Here is a 23936-nt window from a genome sequence, read left to right on the forward strand (position 1 = left end):
TACAAACTGTCACTGTCAATGCCTCTGTCATTGTCTACTCCTACCTGTTAGTAAAGTCATAAGGATGAGATTTAGAAATTACCATCATTTAGGCACTACTACACTCTCTATACAAGCATATATTTGAGAGCTAACAGCACTTGAACAGGAAAAAAGATGAATGGGAGAAAATTCCTATTAAATATACATCAGCACTAACTTTAAAAGGAGCACAACAAAATTGCAAGTAAAACAAAAAGTTTTATTTTATATGCTTCTTCTCACTGTTTCCCCTACAGTTTTGGGGTTTTTTAACAAGTTTGTACACATGTAATATAAGCATTAGTGATCATCACCTTCATTTTTTCTATAAATGGACACACACTTCTAAAACCCTGACCTATTGAGACAACTCTGGTGAAAGGGAGGGATCTAATCTGTATACAATGTATACCTTTAAAATATACGTGCAGGAAAAAAATAAAACTATGCAAAAGATGGCTATGTAGAGGAAGTAACTGGGATGTGGCAATTACTGGGAGCTGGAAACAACTATTTACTCTTCCACTGAATAACTTAAAAAAATAATTCACCATGGCAACAATCATACTTCATAGTAGATAAAGCACTGAATGCTACACAGCCTTTTCAAAATGAATTATGCACCAGTATGTAACATGCACTTTTTTTATGTTACTGCACACATATTCCAACAAAATTTCCTTTTGGACTCATCTGGCATTTGCTTTTTTACTGTGCACCACACATAATCTGCTTTTCTTTTCTGACTTCTGTCCCACTCAGATCTCATGGATCTGGAATTATTGAAGGAATTTACAGTGTTAGTCTGGGCAAAAGACTGATATAAAATAATTAATACAGTGGCCTTATGTCATGCCATCACACTGCTGCTTTAATGTCTTTCTGAAAAACGTATCAATTAGTGCTACTGGTATCATGATATTACTTATGAATCCGTAGAGCAAATATGCTTAGTGGTGCAAAACCCTAAAATGAGTAAATAAACTGTCCTCTTAAAACACTTTGAAACTCCCACTGTTGTAGGAGACCTAAATATCTAAGTGACTAATCTTAACTTTACCTTCCTTGGCCATGAATTTAAACGGAGGTGAAGAGCAACAGCTTTCTTATGAAGTGCACACAGTTCTTGGCCAGCAAATATACGACCCCAGAGCAACATCATTACTCTAGTTCATTATAGTTAGCTACAGTACCCTGGATAATAAGAACCCATTCAGAGCTCATATGAGGAATAACTCTTCCAAGATTGATGAGACGGTTAAACATAATATCCTGGGATAGTAGGAAATTGCAACTGTGCAAGTGGATTTGTGAAAAAATATTTACTTTTGTAGAAGTAAGATAGCAATTCAGTGGCTGCAGCAGTGTATTGAAACCAAGAATAACAGCTCTTAAGGCAGATTCTCTAGTAAAAGGTTACAACAAATACAGGGAATTACAACATTAATTTTTAATGGATGCTTGTCAAGCTGTGTCCTGTCCAGAATGCAAGTGCATGCCTTTTAAAAATGCCTTTTAAGTGCCAAGTTGCACCTCATTTCCTAAAAAATTTTGAGGAACTTTTACATCTCATTTGAAAGTGATCCCATGTCCCAGGGTTAAAATTCAGAATAAATTTACTCAGAAACACTGAAGTTTCTAGAGTTCAGTTGTGAAGTATCTCAGCAGCATAGCATGATCAAGTATATGGAAAGATCCATACCATGATACTGGTAATACAGCTGCCCAGACTCTGATGAAGGAATTCGTCATAGGGAAGGAATCAAAACTAATACCTACTAACAATATATAAGGTAGTAACACATCCTAAGTATATTGCATTGCAAGATCTTTACATCAATACCATGTTGGAAAATAGAACTGGAGAGCATCCTCATGCTTCCTCCTTACACACCGAGTGCTGCATTTGGTACCTGATGTAAATGGGATCAGGTAGGCTGCATCCCCTGCAGACACGAAGGGACTCGATGGCTAGCTAACCCTGAAGGAGAGTGGAGTAGTCAATACCAGTGTCTCCAGAAGGTATGGATACACAGCAGCATAGACATATGGCTGCAGCATGGAAAATCAAACGAGGGCTATCTTTATTAGAATGGGTAATAGAAAAATGTCAAAAGAGAACAAGAGGATAAAACAATTCTCCAGAAATATCTTTACACTCCTGCACAAAGGCAGGAAAGTTTTTCATTTTTTTCCAGAAAACAAAGGTTGGAAATACAATAAAGGAGACACTTTTTTTAAAATTATACACCCCTTATGAAAATGTAATGTCCTATACTTCCCCCAGATGTCCATACACGGTTCCAGAACTATGACAAAACCACAAACCGAAAAGGCTTATTACATTATTTCCCTAAGTTGAATTGAATGTTATGTTGAAAAAGAAAAGTTAACTTTTTATTTCCTCCTATTCATAATGGCTTTTTCCCCACTGCTGCTCAAATTGCAGCATATTAAGAGAAAATTTGTATCAATTTTACAATTATGAAAAGTGGTAGTATGTTGTCTTCTCTATTTAGAATCTAAATATAAATCATCAGGCTTTGACAGGACAACAGAACTAAGGCAGCAATGTATACATAAACACATATATACATGCATCCAGTGTAGTTCAGCTAAAGCAGTTTGGAAACTGGAATATATAATACAAGTTCCAATAACTAGTTTCATACTAAGATGAGAAAACATTTTTTAGTGTCTTAAGCACATTGTTGTCCACTTCACAAATTAGCAAGTAACTTCAGCAATGAAAGTGCATAAAAAGCATGGAAGTAGAAAAGTACATTGACTCTGCCTCTGAGATTTTCTCTTTATTCTTAAGTGGCTGCATCTCAAGAATATGTAAGTTAAATTTAAACCAAATCAATTCGTAACAATTAGTTAATCAGAAATTATCCAGTTATACAACTAATGGTTGCTCAGGCTAATAAACCTGAATAAGATTGAGTAACTAACCATGAAGACATAAAAGAAATTAATTGATGCTTCATTTAAGAGATTCACTTATTAGCAGTAATTCCCAATTCATTCAAGTTAGTGCCAGTAACTATTTATGATCCTAGTTCAATCCGAAAGATGTAAGTTATGTAGAAATTTTTACAATATGATAATGGTGCATAATACAACAGTTTACTAAAAGTACCATCCACTACCAGAATCACTGCTCTACCAGTAGTTACTTAAAACGGTTACATTTCATTAGTAGCATCTTAAAGCTTCAGTAAGCTCCCAACTACTATTCCCTATGTTTTAAACGTAGTTGAAAAACAGTGGGTAGATGTTTTAAACTACAACGACGTGGATGGTGGACAGTTTCATTAGTGTTAAAAATATCACAAAACAGAATGACACTATTTTAAAGGAATCTGTAAACAGTGAAAGATACTAGCCATGCCTTTCCAGGACTGAAAGCAAATTTTCAATTAAAAAAAACCAACCCCCAAACAATTCAAGAATCCCTCAATAAAGTATTAATCAATAATAAGATCCTAAAAATAAAGTCACATTTTTCTGTATTTTTTTCATTTTGACATTGATTTCAAAATGTCCTCACACACAACTTAGTTACACTTTTAACCATCACAGCTCCCTTCACCTTCTTCCTCCCCACGATTTTGAGACTGACTGGGTTTAGAAACAGTGCAAAATTTGATACTTAAAAAGTAACCAGCAACACCCCCTGAGCACTGGACAGAGATCACAGCACTGTAATTACTTCAACCCAATTCATTCACAGAGAGAAGGGCCTCTCAAGGAGAGGAATGCAATGAAAGATTTTGCTGGGCAGACCTCAAGAAGATAGTATGAGCCACATAATAAGGAATATAGTTCTTGCTACACATAATGCATTTATATTATTTGTTTCACCTCCTCAGAGACATTGCCACAAATCAGAGCCATTGTTGCCACAGACTGGCACATACAGGAAATACTCACAGGTGTTGCAACTGTATAAGTCCAGTACAAAATACAGAAATTATGAATATCTAGCATACTCACAATCCACCAAAATCAGATTTACATGGATTTTATAAATGAGAGAAAGGTCTAGATTTAGGTAATATGACAATACACACAAGAAACCATTTTAAAAAGAATGCAGAGTTCATCACCCTAATAAATAGATTAATAAATTAACAATAACTACATCAGCCTTTTAAAAAACAAACCAGGACATCTTGATTCAAATCCAAACAAACACCAGAACCTCATGTGCAGATATGTCTCTTCAGTGGTGTATCAGAAATAAAACGGGCTACTTCAGCTCACGTTGCATTACATATACTTCTCACCTCAGTATACCATGTGCACTGTATCGTGAGACATCAAATATTACAGTGCCTGCATTTAAAAAGTTATCAATGCAAAACAGCAAAGTTAAAGAGAAATCTACCTGCAGGAGCACTTAGATACTGATATCCATTTGGGTTATGAATGTTAAAATTACCCTCCCTTAATTATTGATACAAAAAGTAGCAGCACTGCAAAAGAAAAATAAGCACAGAGATTTTCACCTTACAGTGTATTTATGGCAATGAAATACACACAAAACGAACCAAGACGTGGAAATCAAGTACCTGTTCAGAGTATACAGATTTTAAAGCAAAGCGCAAGTAAACAAGCTTTTCAAATCTGTCAAGCCAGAAAACGTTGTATTAAGCATACACAATTTCCTTTGCAAACCTCCCTGGAGTGACCACATATCCAGAGAACCTACAGAAAGCTTGTCCTTTGAGAAGCTTGTATATCGAACTTGGAGCCTGCTGTTCAACTATCACACCCAAGCTAGGTGAAAAGGCACCCATATGGCTTAGGCTAGCTGTACCAGCATCACAGACCTAAAACCAACACATCGTATTGTATCATACCCTACATGCTACTGCTTTTGGTCAACCTACACTGAGCTTACCTTTATTCACAGGTGATAGGATGACTCTTAACAAAGATTATCTGTGAAAGAAAACCAATTAAATGTTGTCTCTAACCACTAGGTGTCAGCAGAAGAAAGTGCACAGCCATCTTTGATGCAGAAAATTTGAGTCTCATTTCCCCCCTCAGTTACCACTATACACAGAACTATTAAGTACTACAAACCACCTTTACACACACATAGTAATCATACAGCTAATTCTGCTGAAAATGACCTACTTCTGTGAATTAAATATTTAGAAGATAAAAACATTCCCTCTGCAAACAGCAAAAAATCAGAAATTTATAAAAAAGTTGTTCAAGTGAACAAAACACTCACATTGGTGTCACTGTTAGAAATTTAAGTAATATTCATAAAGATAACAATCTGCCTCGATACACCCAAGTAAATACGCTACTTCTAATGTGTTTTACTGTACTTAATAGCAACAGAGGTTTGTGGAGACGGTAAGTACATCACATGTAACAAATATTCTTCCATACTTAAACTCTGGCTTAATGCAACTACAGAAAACACAGGCATACAGTAGAAAACATAACTGAATCAGTTCTTTTGTTACATAAATCTTATGATTAGACTTGCGGACTGTATTATCTGGATATGTTTTTTCATGCAAAAGTTCTAGTTAGTGAAGGCCTCAAAGTTTACAGCAATGGTAACTCATTCATTGTCAGTGTACTGGTTCATATATACATTACATAAACTTGTACCTTCAGAGTAAAAGTTTCTGAACAGAGTAAGAGCTCTTACTATGCTTAGGTATAATGTGACTTCGAGGTCTGCTCTGTGACACATTCTGGGCCTACACGGAATACTGAAAAGTAGCTTTGCACCATTTATCCCAAAAAGTCAACTCATACCAGATGAGATGGTCTATGAAATTAAATAGTCTTATGAGACAAAAACTATGAAAGGAGGAAAAGCTGCTGCTTCTTTGAATTTATTTCCTAATTATCAACAGTTTTAAATGAACAGTCAGATTTCGTGAGTTATGGGACATGAAACGCAAAGAACCACATCATGTTTGTTATTGCGTATGGCCCATATTTATGCCATGTGAAGGTGAGAAGAGAAAAAACCATAACGAAGGAACATATTTTCAAATGCCTCTTCCTAGAAGCTATTTCTTCTATTTGCCTTTCTGTTTGTCTCAGACACATTGAAATGGTTTTATTTGCAACTGTTACACCAGTAAGAGTTTTAAAATAATTTCTTCCAAACAGACATTAAAATTCTAAAGCAAATTATGACAGCCACTGTGGTCTTTGAGGATTTTGATACATCAGTGGAGAGCAATCAAAGATTTGCTGCATACACTTTAATATTCTTCCACTATTCAACAAGAAACTCCCATCATTCTGTATTTCTACAAGAAGATGTGTATCATGACCACTTTGAACACCCGTTAGTATATAATCTACAAACTCGGCAAACTGAGCTAATCAGCTGACAGGAAATAACAATGAACATAACTGCTGTTTAGAAGATGGAATTATGTGAGAATACAGAAGACTATTTCAAGTGCACCATTCAAAGTACAGCACAACAGAGAAACAGAGGACTTTAAATTGCAAGATGCCTTACTAATTGCCAGTTACAATGCTTTGTTATTAAATTACAATCCCATTTTCTTTTGTGAACTTAGCAAGTACATTTCCTAATTGTTTTACTGATTACAGACTACTGTTTAGAGTTTTGCTGCATTTTCTTAAGATCAGGTTTTCCAAGGGTTTTGAACTAATTTTTAACTGCGATGCTCCTAACAGTAACAATAACCTCTCAGTAACTGCATTTACTGTTGGCATATTCTAAAACAGAAGTGAAGTATAAAGTAGTTGTATGACCTGTCCAACACCTCACAGGATGTCTGTGGCAAAACCGGAAACAGAATGCAGGTCATTTGACTCCGACATGTTCAGCACACAAAACACTTGCAAATTTTCTTTATCTAAATCTTAATATTGAAATGTATAATCAGAAATTCAATTTTTAATTTAAAAAAGGACTTGGGAAAGAAAGCCCAAAGCCCTGAACATTTCCATTTCCTGATATTAAAATTGGATTTTTATGACATATTTGTGTCATTATCTTTGCGAATTTTCTTTGATGGAATGATAAGCAAACCAATTTCTGCTACTTCCTCAGGTTAGCTGTCCCTCCAAGTTGCACTTTCTAGGGGTGTGCCATTGTCAACTGATTTCAAATGTTCATCTTTAGCATTCAGCCTTCAAAATACCAGATGGTATTTCCAGAAAAGCAATTTAAATCTCTATTTTTCTTCATAAATCCCTTAACTAGTTAATCTCACACACACATCCAGGCAAAGCATACACCAATATTCCCAGAGTTGCCTGGCAACTACGGGGAGGAGCATCGGAGAACAAGGAAGCCTGCATGGATGAAGGGAAGTCACTGTCTCCCTGACATGGATAAAGGAGGCTTACCGCCGGAGTGCCTTCCTGGTTTCATTTTTGTTATTTATATGGACAACTTTTCAATTACCTCCCATTATCTCACCTTAGATGCTTTAAAAGCCCAATACTCACACCCAGCTATACATACACAAATCAATACAATTTATTTTTTCCACACATACAACACATGGATTCCCCCAATAAGATGTGGAAGGACTCACAATGACTTCAAAAGTTGTTCTTGAACCCTGAATATGAATTGTTGAAATTATGGTTATTTGATGGTGATAACTGGACTGCTTAAAATTCAGACTGAGCTATTTTTTCCTTCTGGCTTTAAAAATAACAAGGAAGACAAACTATAGTACTGAAGAGACTTTGGTTACTGAAATATCTTTGCCCTCAAGAAACACTATGCCTGTAGTCCAACTTCTGGCCTTTCCTTTAACATCATGATTATAATTAGATTTATTACTTGTCTGCATGCCAGATCTCTTCATTAATCTCCACAGAACAGGACAATGCTGAATACAACACCTTTTCTCAAGTAGTAAGCCTTCATTCTCACTCCACTCATTTAGCCTCCCCACTTATACTCAACTCATTTTAGCATGTCCCAGTGGTATTCAAGTTCTCCATTGATACCACCAATTTTCTGTTCTGCCTCCAAACATTCGCAGATGAGAGAAGAAGGTATTAAGACAAAAGTACATTTTGCCCTCTACAGGTATCTTCTTGTTAAGCAGCCATAGGTCTAAACAACAGTAGTTCAAATGAGCCTGTGAACATCGCATTGAGATTTATCAGTGCATTTGACTTGTACATGTGTTTGTTTCCCCTGCTTCAGAAATAGGGAATGTAGAATATTTTGGAAATATTCTGTGGATCAGTCTACAGTTAGTACTTTTCATCCCCCATATTTCTGGGACATATCTCATTAATTATACTTGAATGTTCCTCATACTATTCACCTTGTCTTTAACTGTTTATCAGCAAAATGTACACACTTTAAAAGGAACGCCCCAAGTACACAGTAGCAAAACCAGAGTGTTACAAAACATGTGGACTGATTTCCCCTGGACTGATTTGTATTGAAGTCCATGAAGCTACTTGCAGTAAGCCAGGAACAGATGCCTCACTAGAAACAATAAAAACCAAGATCAAGTACAGAAAAATCCTTCCCCCACTCAGATGGCACTTAATCGTTGCTAAATAGAGATTAGCTCTGAACCAGAAGCAAGAGATTGAATTTTCCTAACAGAACATTTATCATCAATAGTTACAGCTCCAGACATTCTTCATATTTCTGTAAAAGCACAATTTCTTCACTAATTATGTTCTTAAACTCCATGATTCCATAAATTTGCATGTTTCACAGTTAAGCATATATTGTGTAAAAAGTATCTTTTACTAGTTTTAAAAATAATACAATGAATACCTGGGTTTTGCAGTGAGAGAAGATGGTCAACTCTGCACTAGCCTCCTATCATCATTGATTTATACTTTATCATCTGTCTTCTAACTTAACTGTCTTCAAAAACAAGCAACACCCATACCTTTCCACAAGAAGTTTTCTCCCTGTGTGATTGATCATGCTTGTTGCACCTCTTTCTTTTTTGGAGACTGGAACACTGTTTTGAGCACTAGTCAATCAAAGAGCCACAATGCTGACCTTAGTAAAAGTAGGTTATACTATACTTTGAATTCTTGTTAGCTTTTTTCCCCACAACAGCTGCAGATTTACATCTTATGCCTACTAATTTCCTACTTACAGGTTCAATTTTCAGGGCGTTTCTGTAGCTCCCAAAGAAAGATGCTTGTGCTTTTAGAAATGCTCTTGCAACACCATCTCCAGTGGTTGTAGAGACTTTCTTCAATCTGTTCTTCAGTGCAGAAACCTGAAGTCACACAACAGGTCTAGATCACTCTCATATCACAAACAAAGCTCAACACATTGGGGCACAGCTAAATGAAAAACATGCTAACCACAGCAGCATTTATGACAAAAGTGACATCATGAATTCAGAGTTGAATTTTTCAGTTCTAAAAGCATTACTTTTCAAGCTGTTTTGCTTCTCTAAGACATGATTGGATTCTATTCAGAAACCAACAGGAAAATCAAAGCTTCATTTCAACCTTCCCTCCTACTTAAAATCCACCATTAACATGCCGTTGAGTACTCTTCTAAAGGTAGTCCTTGAAGTTCTGTGTCATTCTTGATTAGAATCCATGAAAGAATTTCAGCTAAATTAATTCAAACATCAGACTAATAGAGAAACGGTTCTACATAAACAGGCCATCCATCACCACCAAGGCCAAGAACAAATTCTGCAGGTCTGAAGAATCTGATTGCCACAAATACAAGGTTTCTTTCTTTGAAGGCTATATTCCCTTGTGTTTCAGCGACTTAATGGAAAATAACAAAATGAGAGTTTTATTTATGCATATGGTGGGTTCCCTTGGCTGGCTCCCAGACACCCACCCAGCCGCTCTCTCCCTCCCCCTCCTCAGCAGGACTCGGGGAGAAAACACGAAGAAAAAGCTCGTGGGCCGAGATAAAGACAGGGAGATCACTTACGGATTAGCATCGCGGGCAAAACAGACTCAACTTAGGAAAATTAATTTAACTTATTGTCATTTCACATAGAGTTGGATGGTGAGAAACAAAGACAGAAACTCCGCCGCCTTTCTCCCAGCTCAACTTCTCCCTCCTCCGTTCCCCGCCTCCTCCCCGAGCGGCGCCAGGCGACAGCAATGGGGGTCGCGGTCAGTCCGTAACAGTTCCTCTCTGACGCTCCTTCCTCAGGCTTTTACTCGCTCCTCACTCTGCGTGTGGCCTTTTGCCATTTCTTACAGGCTTTCAGGGAGGCTCGCCGGCTTTGCTGATGGGCTCAGCTGCGCCCGGCGGGGTCTGCTACCGAACCGGCTGGAACCGGCTGGTGCCGGCGGCGCCTGCACCCGCCGCCCCGGCCTCTCCTCACAGAGGCCCTGCAGCCTCCCTGCCAACGCCCCAGTGCAATCCAGAAAACAAAACCTGCAGGCTTTTTTAAAAGTCTCAAATTAACAAGGACATTCTGTCTACTGAAGTTTTTTCTTCCCGTTTCTCAAGAGATCTAAACCACCTGTGCGCAGGACGGCTCTTCTCTTAACCCTCGCTGCCCTTTCCCTTCCACTGTGGAGGTGTTTAATTACCTCAGGATTCACCGAGCTGCACTTTAGGCGAACAGAGCCCTAACGGTCTCATTACCATTTTACCCAGAGACACTTACCGATCACAACTTAGCAAATATCAACTAAACATATTTCTATGCAGGCAGAGTTAAAAATACCCTGATCGAGGTTACCTGAATATTCTTTTGTTTTCTGTGTACACCAAGGGCTAAAGTTTTAGAGGATTATCCATTACTGTTCTCTCTGCTTCAGAATCTCTCATACATACAAGAAGGCTGTGACTTAGTTTGATGTCTCTTTTCTAGCGCTTAGAGCTCAGTAACTACTGAAGTAAGGTTGTGTATCTATATATTATTGTTAGTGACAGCATTTTTCTTTCCCAAATACAAGCTGGGAAAGGAGATAAAAAAAACCTTTCAAAGATTAACATCAGGCTTGCTGTGCCTGTGCTGCAATGGTTATAGGTTATGTTAAATCATTAACAAATAGTTATGTCAGTAGCAATTTTTTGGTGTTGCAGACAGAACCAGGACAAGCTAGGTTTTTGAGACAATCTCACACAACACAGAGCAATACAAAAACAACAATCTGGGCACTGATTCTTGAAAGAAATTCAACTAGCACTTTTAGAGGATGCAGTCATGTCACACACAAAACCTGAGTTTGATGAGATACCTTACGCAGAAGACAGGAAGGAGCTACAATTTTGGAAGGAAAGCAGAAAGCCAGGAAATCCCTAGTCATCTTGATTTGCAGAAGAACATGAATGACTCCATAGATACCCATATTACGAATCTAACAGAAATTATTCTATCAATAACTAGCAAATCTTCTTTCTTCAAATGCTATTCTGAAAAACTCCATTGGGGTAACTCTATATACTTCACACTATGCAAGAAACGTTGTAGGAATATTATTTACAGAGTAAGATTCTGTTGCAGTGAACATAACTAACTGTGGTTTTGAGAGTATGAATAATACCTCATAAAATATAAGCTGATGATTCAAATGTTCAAATTAACTTTCAAGACTATCCTCCAGCTCATAACAAAAGCTTATTCTGGCCTCATCCATATCTCAAAAACCCTACCAGATGAGTTGAGTTTTTTCTGCATTGAGGTTTTGCTACCAGCCTGCTTTAGTAGCAAATGGCAGGATGATTTTACTGAACAACTGTTCTTGAGTGATTCACAGTTTTATCCCTCCTGTAAGCACATCCCTCACTTCCTCCTTCAGTAGTCTTAGATTTGGGGAGGGCAAGAAAGTGAGTTCTCATCTTGCTATACAGGTGTTAAATATATAATCCATACTGTGCACTGCATTTTTTTCTTTTTTTCTTTTCTTTTCTAACTGGATGTTATATTTGCACTTGTGTTTACCAAAACAGCTGCAAAGACATTTCCTTTTAAATTTTCTGCAGATTCTGCTGTAGAAGGGATTTCATAACAGTTATTTGGTATAACAGAAATAATCAAGAGCATGTCCAGCATTGTTTATAAATCTGAATGCTGTGGCTTATGCGAATGATCCATGCATTAATGAGCCCATAAGCACATATTAATAGAATACATGATAACCAATTTAGTCTATCATGCCCATAAAATAAGCTCACTCTTTTTCACTGAGATATTGTCTCTCAAGGAGCTCTGTTATTCTCAAAATGTAAAAGCTTCATCAGATTTTCAAACCCAAACAACACACTTCTCCATGTTTGAAGGGGTCTGATGTTGTAGGGATGAAATACGCTTTTATTTCCTATATTAACTTATCTAAACCATTTAAAGGTAGTTCTTAGAAGCGCAATAAAATGTCCACAGCTCTGAGTAACCTCCAAATCCATCTCAAACATTTTTATAAGTGGTTTTCTTCAAACATTCACGTGACGATAAAGACCTTGCCATCTATATAGAAGGGAAAGGTTCTATGCTTCGTTTTACAACAGACTAAAAGTTCAAAAGGCTAGTCGCAGCCTTTCTGTTTCAGCTTCCCTATTTGGTATAGAAACAGAATATTGATAAGTGTTTTGCTAATTCCTTAAGCTTTCAGATCATTTCCTCTCTTCTAAGACTAAATCAAACACTGTAGCATGTCTGTTTTATATATGTACATTTTTACTCTTTCAGTCAGCATTATTGTAATAGGCATTGTCATAGTTTTTAAAAAAACCAAAATGATAACAACAACATATTTAAAGAGACTAACAAGTAAGAAAAAAAATAATTCATGTTTACTCTGGCATAAATTACTACATAAGACAAAGTAGATTATACAAGCAGAATTATGATAGTTTCCTGCCTAAAGAGGTAGTAATACTTTTTAAAAAAAATAAGACTGTGACCACTCAATATGAAGATTATTTCTAGCCAAACAGACACATATACATGCAGTCTACCCTGAGAGTGTTTTTAAAGAAGATTTTTATACTTCTGGCAGTTCAGGTTTAAAGGTCAGATTTAAACTATCACCATGTTTCAAAATGCAATCTGTGCAATGCAGCATAATGAAATGGTTCAGTAAAGGTGCTAGTGGAAATTCTTTTAATTAGGTCCAAGGCTTTTCAGTTGTCAACATGAATAAAGCAAGAAACATTCTACTGCAAACATAGTGTAAGAAATAAAAATGGATTCACCTTTAAGAAAATGGTTCTGCTATATAGTTGTAGTTTAGTACTTCTTGCTGTCCTGAAAGAAGTTAATTTCCCACTAAGGGAAAAACAGCAACATAGGCTTCCTACTTGTGGTAACTTGTTAATGAATGGACAACAGTAGCATACACAACTAAATTACTGACAGCCTAAGATATTCATAGGCTAGTGCAAATTTACAATACTATCACAGCCATCAGATATGCAAGATCTCTTTGGCGCAGTACACTGCATTGCATCAGGGCTTCATTTAATAAAAACTACAAGTTGACAGAGTGAGCTTATGCTTTATTCCTTGTAATATGAAGCTCTGACTACAACTAAGACTAGAAGATGACACTTATTTGGAAATACATGAAAAATCCATAAGGGTTGCATAAAAAAAAAATTACTACCCCCTCTTTGCTATTCCTTGCAACACAGACGGTGGTGTAGGAGACTTGTCAGCAGCAGATGCACTTATTGTAATCACAGTCCTTAATAAATCTCTTTTTTTAATATTGACTATTTTAAAAGGAAAGTTACTTCCCAGGGCGTTCTCATGCTGCCAGATTTTCAGCAACATATCAGAAGCAGAAGGTGAACGAGGGACAGTTTTTCACATTTCAAATAGTTCATCAGTAATGCAGTAGTACACACCTTGATTTTCAGGGACCTGACCTGAACAGTTCAGGAAGTCTGACTGCTAGCAGGTACTGCTGAGGTACACTGAGGCAAAGAAATTACTTAATCTGATTCTCCTGGAACTGTCTCAATGCTATCCAGCTCCTTTAACACAAACGTTAACTGGAAAGACATTTCACCGTAGCCTATGTTCATTTGGATCCTAGGAGTAAAAGATTACAAGAATAGTTCATTCTAGATTCCCAAGAATCAACAATTTAGGCAGCAACATCACTATCATGAAACTCAAGCACAACTCACTACCTGAAGCTCTAAAATAATCATAGGACCTCATTTACTTGATTAAAAAAACTGTTCAAGGAGAGGGGGGGGAACTGCTTTAAAAATTTTCCACCAGATTAATTACCTCATGGTGAATGCATCACACACAAGATGTTTTTCCTCACTGTTGAATATAGATAGATTTAATTTAGCAAAGTAAATTTTGTGTCTATTCAGCAGGGCATGAATTGCTCACTGTTCACATTAGGTTGCAAAACTGGCAGAATAGTTTGACATAACAGCCATTTACCATCATGAAACTGTTGAAGACATTTTTAGTTTCTCAGATCATAAATGCATCTGTTTAGACTGAGACCAGTGGGGAGACACACTCCCAGAATCTCCCCATCCTCCCAGGGAAGCAAAAGAAAAAAAAGAAGAAAAAAAAAAGTATAATGGATTGGCTTTAGAGTCTCCCTGCTGAGATGAACAACTTGATCCACTTACAGTTCCAAACACATGATGCATGAAAGAACTGACAGAAATTCAATTCTTGCAAAGAAGAGCAGCTGCTCTCTAGTGGTCAAAGCCAAATACTAAGCAGTCTGAAGGAAAGGAAAAGACCTAAAGGAGAATACTTCATTATCTAGGTAACTAAAATAATGCAACAAAGCTAAATAAGACATAAAGACTGATCCCAAACATTAATTACACAATGCAACACAATTCAAGTTAAGGCTTTGTTGCGACAAATATTAATCCCAGCTGTATTTATATAGCAGTTGTGAAAAAAAAAAATACACCATGTACGCTATTTGTGAGCCATGCCAGTTAATTGAATTTGCTGGCAGCACTTCCTCTGCTATGCTCCAAACATCCTCCAAGATAAAAATGTAGCTTTTAAATAGACCTGTGGAAAACTGAATCAAGAAATTTGAACTAATAAAACACAACTCTCTACTGTTATAAAAGTGGAGTAAAAGTAAATAATGAAAGGAAGGAAGTCTCTTAAAATTTATTACATTCCAAAGCTTGAAGTTCTGTGTTTATTGGTGAAGTCTCTTCTGATGTTCTACAGTGCGCCTACAACAGCTCTTTTAATGAAGTCTCATAAAATCTAATATAATACTTGATTGTTGACAAATCATATACATGTTTGAGGCCCTGCACTCACTGTATCCAGACATTTCTTACATAATTCCATGAAATTTACAAGTCTGTCATTCCCCGGGTTGTGGATAATGGCACGAGCGATGACCAGCTGGCAGATTTGGATGCTGGGAGTGAAATCAAAATGAAAAACTATATAAAGCCAGAAAAATTCATGGAAGTAACTTTTATAGACTAAATGCTTGACTAAAACCAAAATGTTCACAATCAAGATGGACCTTTCATCCAGAGCTCACTGTTTTCGAAGAATGGATCACACCACAGATCATAGAGAAATGACGGGATGTCACAGTAGGAGGCACTGGGTATGCACCATTACTTGAGTTTCTCCTCAAACAGACCAGCTTATATTGAGCTCCCTGCATATCAATTTTATTTCTCAGCTACACATAAAAAGGTATAGATCTAACTGTCAGCACAGTATTTTGAACTAGTAAAAGAAATCCAGATTTTCCCCTGCCGTTTTCTCCTAAACAGTCACCCTCTGACTTAAAAATGGCTTCTTACACTCTTACTCACTTTCCTGCTCTTCCCTCTCAGCTTATTTAGCGAAGATGATTACAGCAGCAAGTAGCAAGCTGGATGTATTTTTGTCCCATTAAAGGAAAAGATCAAATATTTATACAACTTTTCTATCAAGTTATTAATAAATAAATTACCAATAAAAAGTTTGAATGAGAAAGAAAATAAGTTCTGAATTATATGCACTGAGCAGTGCTAGAAGTGATTATGAAGTAGTCCATTTGATACCATAAATCAGGATGCAAAATGCACAAAGTTAATTACAGCTCACCTGGAAGAAGTCACAGGAAAAAACCCACACAATTTCATTTGGAAACAAAAGTTATCTAAAAATGCATGATTTTTTTCCCCAATGAAATGGATAAAGATGGTTTAAAATAGTAGTATTTTTTCACACCATGAAGAAAGAAGTTCAAATTTTTGTTTCCTGTTCAGCTGTACCATAACCTGTGTGTTTTTCATTTGTCTTTTTTACCCATAAAAGACTAACTCCTCAGATGACCTGAAACTTGAGAACGCCATTCCAAAACTGAAACTGGGTTGCTGCAGCATTACTAGCTTATGTGAGCATTAGCTAATTTTCATTAGGAGGCTTAAAAATATGTCTGCAAATGTTTAAACAAACATTCCTTAACACTTCAAAACAGGAAAGAATTGAGGTAAAGCAGTTTACTTATAATAATTAAAGTAACCCAATGAGACACCTCAGTTACAAACCAAACAGGTCAAAAGGATTTACACTTTTAAGTAATGGAATAGTTGGATAAATCATTTCATACACACCACATCATTAGGAAGGCTCTGAAGGTCATCAAAAGGAGTCTCCAGTGTGTTCGTGTCTACATTAAGAATCACTACATCTTCCAGGGCCATGTTTCGTACTTTCTAAATATGAGAAAATTCAAGAAAAGGGAAAGGAAAATAAATGTATGAAGAGCTAAATTTTATGCATTAAGGACAAAAGTGATGGTGTAACATAATGGCATTACAAAACTTCAAGCATTTTAACAACCAACAGTCCTGTCTCTCTGTCATCCTTTGCTTTATTTATTCACATTTTACAGCTGAAAAATTAACCTTCAATTTGCAGAGGGAAGTTCTTAACATTGTGCATACTGAAATTTTTGAAACCAGAGAGTTACTGTTTGTGATTATTCAAGCAGAGATTTATTTCAAGCAACTCTACTAATGCTTCTCTTAATTCTGGTATCCTGTTTGCACATTTAGCAGTTTCTAGGCGAGTCAAGATTTCAAATATATCTTTTTATATTTAGAAATGAATTTAAAGAACAATTAATAGTGGCTTTTCTAGGAGTTAAGAGTTGCAGTAAGTCAGGGATGGGAACTTGTTTCCAAATTCCAGGTTGAATTTTGGAACTCTACAATAGAGACAAGTTTACAACTGTATTTAAGTAAAATGGACACTACCAGGGGTTAATAAATAAATAATTAAAAAGGGGAAAAAGAAAAAAAAAAGCTAAGAGAAAAATAACTCCACCACATCCTGGTCTCTTAATGTTCAGCGAGTCTAAACTTTTTATCCTGTTCCCATGAACTGAGAGAAAGAAATGTCTCTAATCTAGTTTGAGTGTTAACATCATCTGTAATAGTACATGGACATACAAAAGAAAAGCATAACCTATTTCTTAAAAGAATGATCATTAGTACCTTTGACTTTAAGAGTCTAAAGGTATTGGTGATCTGAGCAAATTTAAACATTGTCAGACTTTATTTCCCTCCTTAAAAAACAGTAAGTGAATCACTGATATGAAACAGAGCAGCATTTAAATATTCATTTTAACACTTTTTCCACTAACAGGAGAATTATTTTTTTTTGACTGGCTAATCATACATATTTAAGCCCTCTTGAAATAAAGTTTTGAAAATTCAAAGTCAGAAAAAGTGGAACTATAGAATATGGTAATTAAGGAAATTTCCCAGTGACACTGTAAACAAACGTTTAAGTACCTACATACCTATATGTAGGACCACTGAACAGGAAAATGAACAAAAGCATATTCAATTTTTAATTAAGGTTTGGCAGGGTGGGGGGAATTGTTTCCTTTAAAAGAAAGGAACTAAAGCTCTAAAACAATGGCAAAGTTGAGCCTTAGGCATCTAAATAATTACCTTCAGTTTTCAAGGCTCAGTCCTCTGTCTATAAAGAAAACTGCTGTGTACTGGGGGGGCGGGGGGGGCGGAGCCAACAACTATAAAAAACACTTTGTAGACATTTAAATTTAGGTCTTCCATGAGAAATTTCTTTAACTTAAATGGAAGAATATTATATTTAATGCTTTCCATGTAAAAAGCAAAAGTACTGCATGACAAACCAGGTACTTTCTTCTACATTTCAGGAACCAAAGGTCACTCTGTTGGCTGCATCTGATAAACTCTAAAGCAATCCAGGAGTCTTGCTCCTTCTAGGAGTCCGGAAGCACCAGACAAACTGATTTGCTCCTTCCTGTTTCAGAAAATTAAAAATCTCACTTATACTCAGAGGAGCCTAAAAAGCTCCAACAAAAAAGTCTTGCAATGTACTTAACCAAAGCCAGAAGCTTGTCAAAATCGAGTGCTAGTAGGACAAGACAGAAGGTATTAAAAACTTCTCTTGATTCTTGCCGAAGAAGCAACAAACATGCGCTTGAACTTGTCAGTGGGTGTTTTTGTAACTTTGGTGATGAATCTGCACCTTCCCTTCAGCAAAATATTGGGATTTTCTGTAGCAAAGAATAGGCTTGTGGCAACCGGGTATCTGCCAAGGAGGATAGTCCAAAAGGATGTTGCTCATGGTGCAAAGACTATAAATGCTGATCAACATAATCATCTCCACACAAGGCCCAGAAATAATTGTATCTGAAAGGAAGGCTAATATTAAACTCTGCTGTGCTATACCTTTACACCATCATGAAGAGCACAACCTTACTGTAAAACTTCTCAATATTTGTATTAAGACAGTAGATTTCCCTGGAGACAAACCCTCAAACTGAATGAAACACTTGAGACTAACTTGATTTATAGCATCTGTCTTGCAATGCATTTGAAAAAAATATGATTTTTCAATGGTCCAATTGTAGCTCTTCCTAGACAAATAGAGACTGACCAGTTCATCTTAATCCTTATCTGGTTTTATTATCTTTTCTTTCACTATAATCTTTGACAAAGGTTATTATCAGATAGTTACAAGGGCTTTTATCAAATAATCACATGGTTCTTTCACTAAACATAGTACCTATCAACCCAAATGACCTGGAAATAAAAGTATTTATTCTCTTGTTGGAATTTTAGTAAAAATTCCCCACATCCAACTGCATTTCTCATATTAAATCCCATTGGACTCTGTGAATCACAACTAATTGTAGATCGTTTTCACAGGTACACTTTGAGTGTTGTCGTAATTTTTTCAAAATATGAAGGGACAGCCACTAAGCCATATACGATCACATTCCACGTTTCACAACTTCCTGAACATTGAAACAAAATTTTAAAAATAAGTGATACCTGTGAAACAGAATGGACTATATTTACTATGTTCATATTTTGCTGAAAAAAATGTGGAGAAACAAAGAACAAGAAGAAATATGAACATTACAGTTTCCTTATCTAATATTACTACAGACTAGGGATTTGCTGAGTCAAGTGATTCAGCGAAAATGTGTGTCACATATCACTACTGCAAACCTTTCTTAACCATCCTTACCGAATTACTTGTAGCCATAATTAATCATCTAAAAACCATCAAATTGAACTAACATCTACACCTGCCTTTTATTTTAAATGTCTCTTTTTAAAAGAGTGGAGAGGTATGGAAAGCTGGTTTAACAAGCACACTGAACCCATTGTTTATGGCCTCTATAAACATGGCTTAGTAAGAATTACTGACTTAATCAGAGAGAACTTATCTCCTGGTGAAAAGAGCACTTTAAATTTCAGAAATGGCACCTTTACTGTGAAAATCTCTTAACTTTTCAAACAAACTCCAGGGGGCCTTAAACACCAGGTCAGTAAATAAGCAGCAGTTAGTGCGTCTGTCCTGCTCACAAGCAGCCAAACACTTGAAGTAATTTAAATGTTTTATGTGAAAGTTTGCAAAAACACTGAGAAACTATATTCTAATGGAAGTATTAAGGGGTGCTCCTCTGTCTCACTCAGATCACATGCTAGAAGCAATATTCATCAGTAACAGTAACACCAGTTTATACTAAACGTTGTTTTATTATCACTGTCTACAGTTGGCGGTTTTTGCATTTCCCACCATAAAAAATCCTAAGTTAAACTTCTTTCAGATGACCAATTTTATGGAATAGTTCACTTAAACCCCCCCAAAACCAACAAAAACCTCCTCCTCCCCAAAAAACAGGTTTGCATAACTTCATGGCTAAATTGGTGCCAAAACATAAACCCAACTGATGACGAAGTTTCATAACCGGATACAAATGTGATTAAGATATTAAAAAATGTTGTAACAGAAAAAAAGAAAATGTACCTTCCACCAATTCTTTTGGAAAAGTAAAACTCTTAACAAAAACTAACATTCTTAGTAGCTAGTTTGTACATGATATTTGAAATTATTATGAAAGTATGATTCACAACAAGTCTAAAATCCATTTGCTTAATGACTTGTCTCTACTTAGTTAATAGTTTCCATTTATTTTCTTAAGAAAAACACCACAACACTGCAGACAACAATGTGTCAATCTGGCTGCCAGAAGCAGGAAAGGCAACGGATATAAAATTTTATTATTTCATGCCCCAACAGCAGCCAGAAGGACTTAATGAAATCACCCTTAGATTTACAATCTGAAATAGCTATTCAGCAGACAAATCTGGTTAAGCTGGATGTGCCCCCTGACCTCTCAACCCTTTGATCTGGGCACAGCAGGTGGGCTGCTGCCCCCTCCTGTGCATCTCCCACTCTTCCGCCCATCTCCCAACCTTGATGTGCAGTACCCTGATCCTGTACAGGTGATTCTCAAGATCCTTATCACAAGCAGCTGTTGCCAAATGAGTGACAAACATCAATAGTGTTGGTCGAATGCCGTTGTACAACAGAAGAAAAACCTTCTACACTTACTGGTAAGTCTACTTGGTACTGCAGTATTTGCCTTTCTTAAAACTTAGCCCTCAAACATCCCAGCCCCCCAGAATCTCTTATTAAATCAGTTATTATCTTCATGTTTCCAATAATTGGACAAAAGACAATTCCGTAAGTAATTTGTCATATTTTTAAATGCATTTTTATCAATAGTCCTGAAACCATGTAGAGCCATATTTATAATATCTGTGAGTGACTAAATGACATTTAGTTTTCTAAGACCTGGATTTAAGTGTGTGTCTGTGTGTGTGTGTATGTATATATGTGTATATATATATATAACCCCTTCATTTAAACCCTGTAAAAAAAGCTACACTTCTTCAGTTATAGCTAGAAAAGGTAGTGATTTACTAAGTATGAATGGATGGAAAAAGCTAAATATGACTCCTCACCCCAATCAAAAAATATAATTAACAATTAACACTACCACTGGAAGATGCCAGTGGTCAATGAATTCTCAGGGTGTCTTCTGCAGCAAGGGGAAATCAAGTGGCACTGTCAGGACTAAGCCCAAGCTGACGTAACCTGTTACTCAAGAGTTCGTTAGCTCAGACTGCATGCATACTAACTGGCATATTATCAGACTGGATCACAAACAGAGCATCCTCACGCCTACCTGAAAAAGACCAGGTAAATATGTCAGAAGTGCTAAAGTGCTTCCAGAATACGTGCGTGGGGTTCAGAGGACTGAACACACAGGTCTCCATTCATCTGTCTGCATAAGGAAGAGACTATCGACATTATGTGAAATCAGCTGCCGTGTCCTACCATATCAAACACAGCATGAATTTTAGTGAATTTTCTCCTAACATGAACATATTTACTCATACCAGGTCAAAATAAAACAAAAATCTGCTCATATAGGTTTTATGACATGCACAACTGTCCTTTATGCTGAGGAAAAATGTTAGAAAATCATTCTGACAAACCCAATGTGAAGTTTCACACACAAGTTCATTCTGGATAATCTTGCAAGAATTAAAATTCTGAAGTCCCAGAAAAAGTCCTTGAGTGACTGGAATATTTAAAAAAACTGTAAGAAATACTTTTCTAATCATTAACTTTAACTCTAAAGGCTGGTTTTGTGCCCTGAATAGAGCATGCAAAGGGTGGCCGTTATTGTTACTTGAATGACTGCAAGCCTGGCACAGAAGAGTATGCTGCCAGCAGCTCAGTACCTGACAGCTAAACACAACTATCCCCACTGGTTAATCAAAACCACATGTGCCTAAATTCCAATAGGTAGTCTACTAGGTCAAGGGCATTTCTCTTCCATCAGCGCCATCACACTAATAACCTTTCCTACAGAAACAGTTGCTGAAACAATCGTTTACTATGACAAAATGTAAAAGGCTGCCAGCTAAGTTTGACACCACTTATAATACAAAGGTCAATTTAATATAATTTGAACACTAAAATAGCATACAGTACGCAGATAGAAAATAAAACAAGATTATGAAAGGGATGTGTTCATTTGATAAGAGTTTCGTTTCCCTGTCTCATTATTTATCAGTACTAAGTACTTATCTTCATCTAATATGAATTCAATTAGTTCCGTAAGCATGTTCCATTATTCATGTGATAGCTCCAGCCTTGCTTATCCAACAGCTTATAAACTTTTAGCCTTCTTTGAAGTCACTTTATGGATTGCTAAATGGAAATCTTATAAAGAATGACTAACTAGGTGATGATAGAAAAGCTGAAAAATAAGAGCACAAAACACAGCTCTATATTTTCTACCAAGATTTTCCCTCATAAATCAGTTGGAGCCCTCTGACCTATAACAGGAGATTATCTTATCTCACTGGAGAACATTTCAGTCACAGCAAATTAGATTTAACAGTCAATGGATATGCTTGATATTTTAATCATAAGAAAAATTTGTCATTTTCCATTAAAATAACTGTTCCTTCTACAGAGACCCTGTGTAATATGGGAAACTGCAAACTAACTTTAAGATACAAAATGGTTTGAAAAAAATCTTTCAAGGTGAGAGAGAGGTTGTGTTTTGTTTAAAATCATTAACATTTCTGCTATATTTCTTCCAGAGGACCCATTCCAAGATAGGGATAGCAAAAACCCACAGAAACAACACTAAAGCTAGAAAATTATTTTTTTCCTACATTCCAAATTCACCCTCCCCTTTACACCACAGCTTTCTCTGTGCAAGTTTAAGCTTCCACTAACATTTACGCAACAATGACAAATTCTGCAATCGGAGCTGCTGGAGCAGAACCATGAACCTATATATAACTGCAATTACTCCCGTGGGGCTCTACAGTAGATAAAGAGTCCACCTGTCTTAACTTGAATAGAAGAGTGGGGAATTAATCCCTTATCCTGAAACTAGAACACGTGGATTAACAAAACACTTCTAAAGATCTATTTGCTGAAATTTCAGCATTTAAAGAAAAACAAGTACTGAATAATGACAGTAGTTTTTAGTTGTAGTTTATAAAATTATTTTGATAAGGAAAAACTGATACATTGTATTTTTAAAAATACACAAATGCTAGATCATGAGAAAAAAAATTGCTGTTGCTACTAAGTTGTTATTCTAACAAATAAAACACAATTTTACACCTACATATGAAGAAAAAACCAGAGTGCGCTTCAGCATCAAAAACAGGCAAAGAGGTAAACTACTAATTGTCTAGCTCATTTGACAAATGTCACCTTTCCTTTGCCCACGGCACAGAGAAATTATGCAGTACTTGCCAACAAACAGATACAATAGCCCACTGTGTGATTTGATTTTATTTTTCAATAGAAAAGGCACAGTTAGCCGGAAGATGCATTTCTGTCTGGAAGCATTCAATTTATCCTTCAGAGCAGAGGGAGGAGAAAAGACTTTTATTTATTTAATTTATTTCATAAAGCACTTTGAATAACTGTACTTTGCCAAAGTGTGTCTGTGTTCCAGAATCTCCGGCTATTCAAAAGCCATACTGGATTTAGTACTAAACAGATTTTTTCACAAGTTACTAAAACGGATGAAAATTGGCTTCTCCAAGAACAAGTCCTTTTTTTGAGTTTTTACAGATGGAGTTTGGAAGGCCTGCAGAGCCCTGCAATCTGAAAAAC

The 23936-nt window shown here is 36.3% G+C and overlaps 1 protein-coding gene across 6 annotated transcripts in view; it reads right to left on the reverse strand.

Moving 5' to 3' along the window:
• Positions 1 to 23936, reverse strand: part of DENND1A (DENN domain containing 1A) — a 217968-nt gene that overhangs the window by 74433 nt on the left and 119599 nt on the right. For 5 of the 6 annotated variants that reach the window (XM_049833165.1, XM_049833164.1, XM_049833160.1 and 2 more), the window contains 2 exons: positions 16541 to 16642; positions 9138 to 9263 (listed from right to left, as the gene is read on the reverse strand). In XM_049833165.1, coding sequence (XP_049689122.1) covers positions 9138 to 9263; positions 16541 to 16642 — 228 coding nt within the window. The remainder of the gene's footprint in view (positions 1 to 9137; positions 9264 to 16540; positions 16643 to 23936) is intronic. The other variant, XM_049833161.1, reaches the window with a different exon arrangement.

Source organism: Accipiter gentilis, chromosome 29 (assembly GCF_929443795.1).
Source record: "Accipiter gentilis chromosome 29, bAccGen1.1, whole genome shotgun sequence".
Classification (NCBI taxonomy): Eukaryota; Metazoa; Chordata; class Aves; order Accipitriformes; family Accipitridae; genus Astur; species Astur gentilis.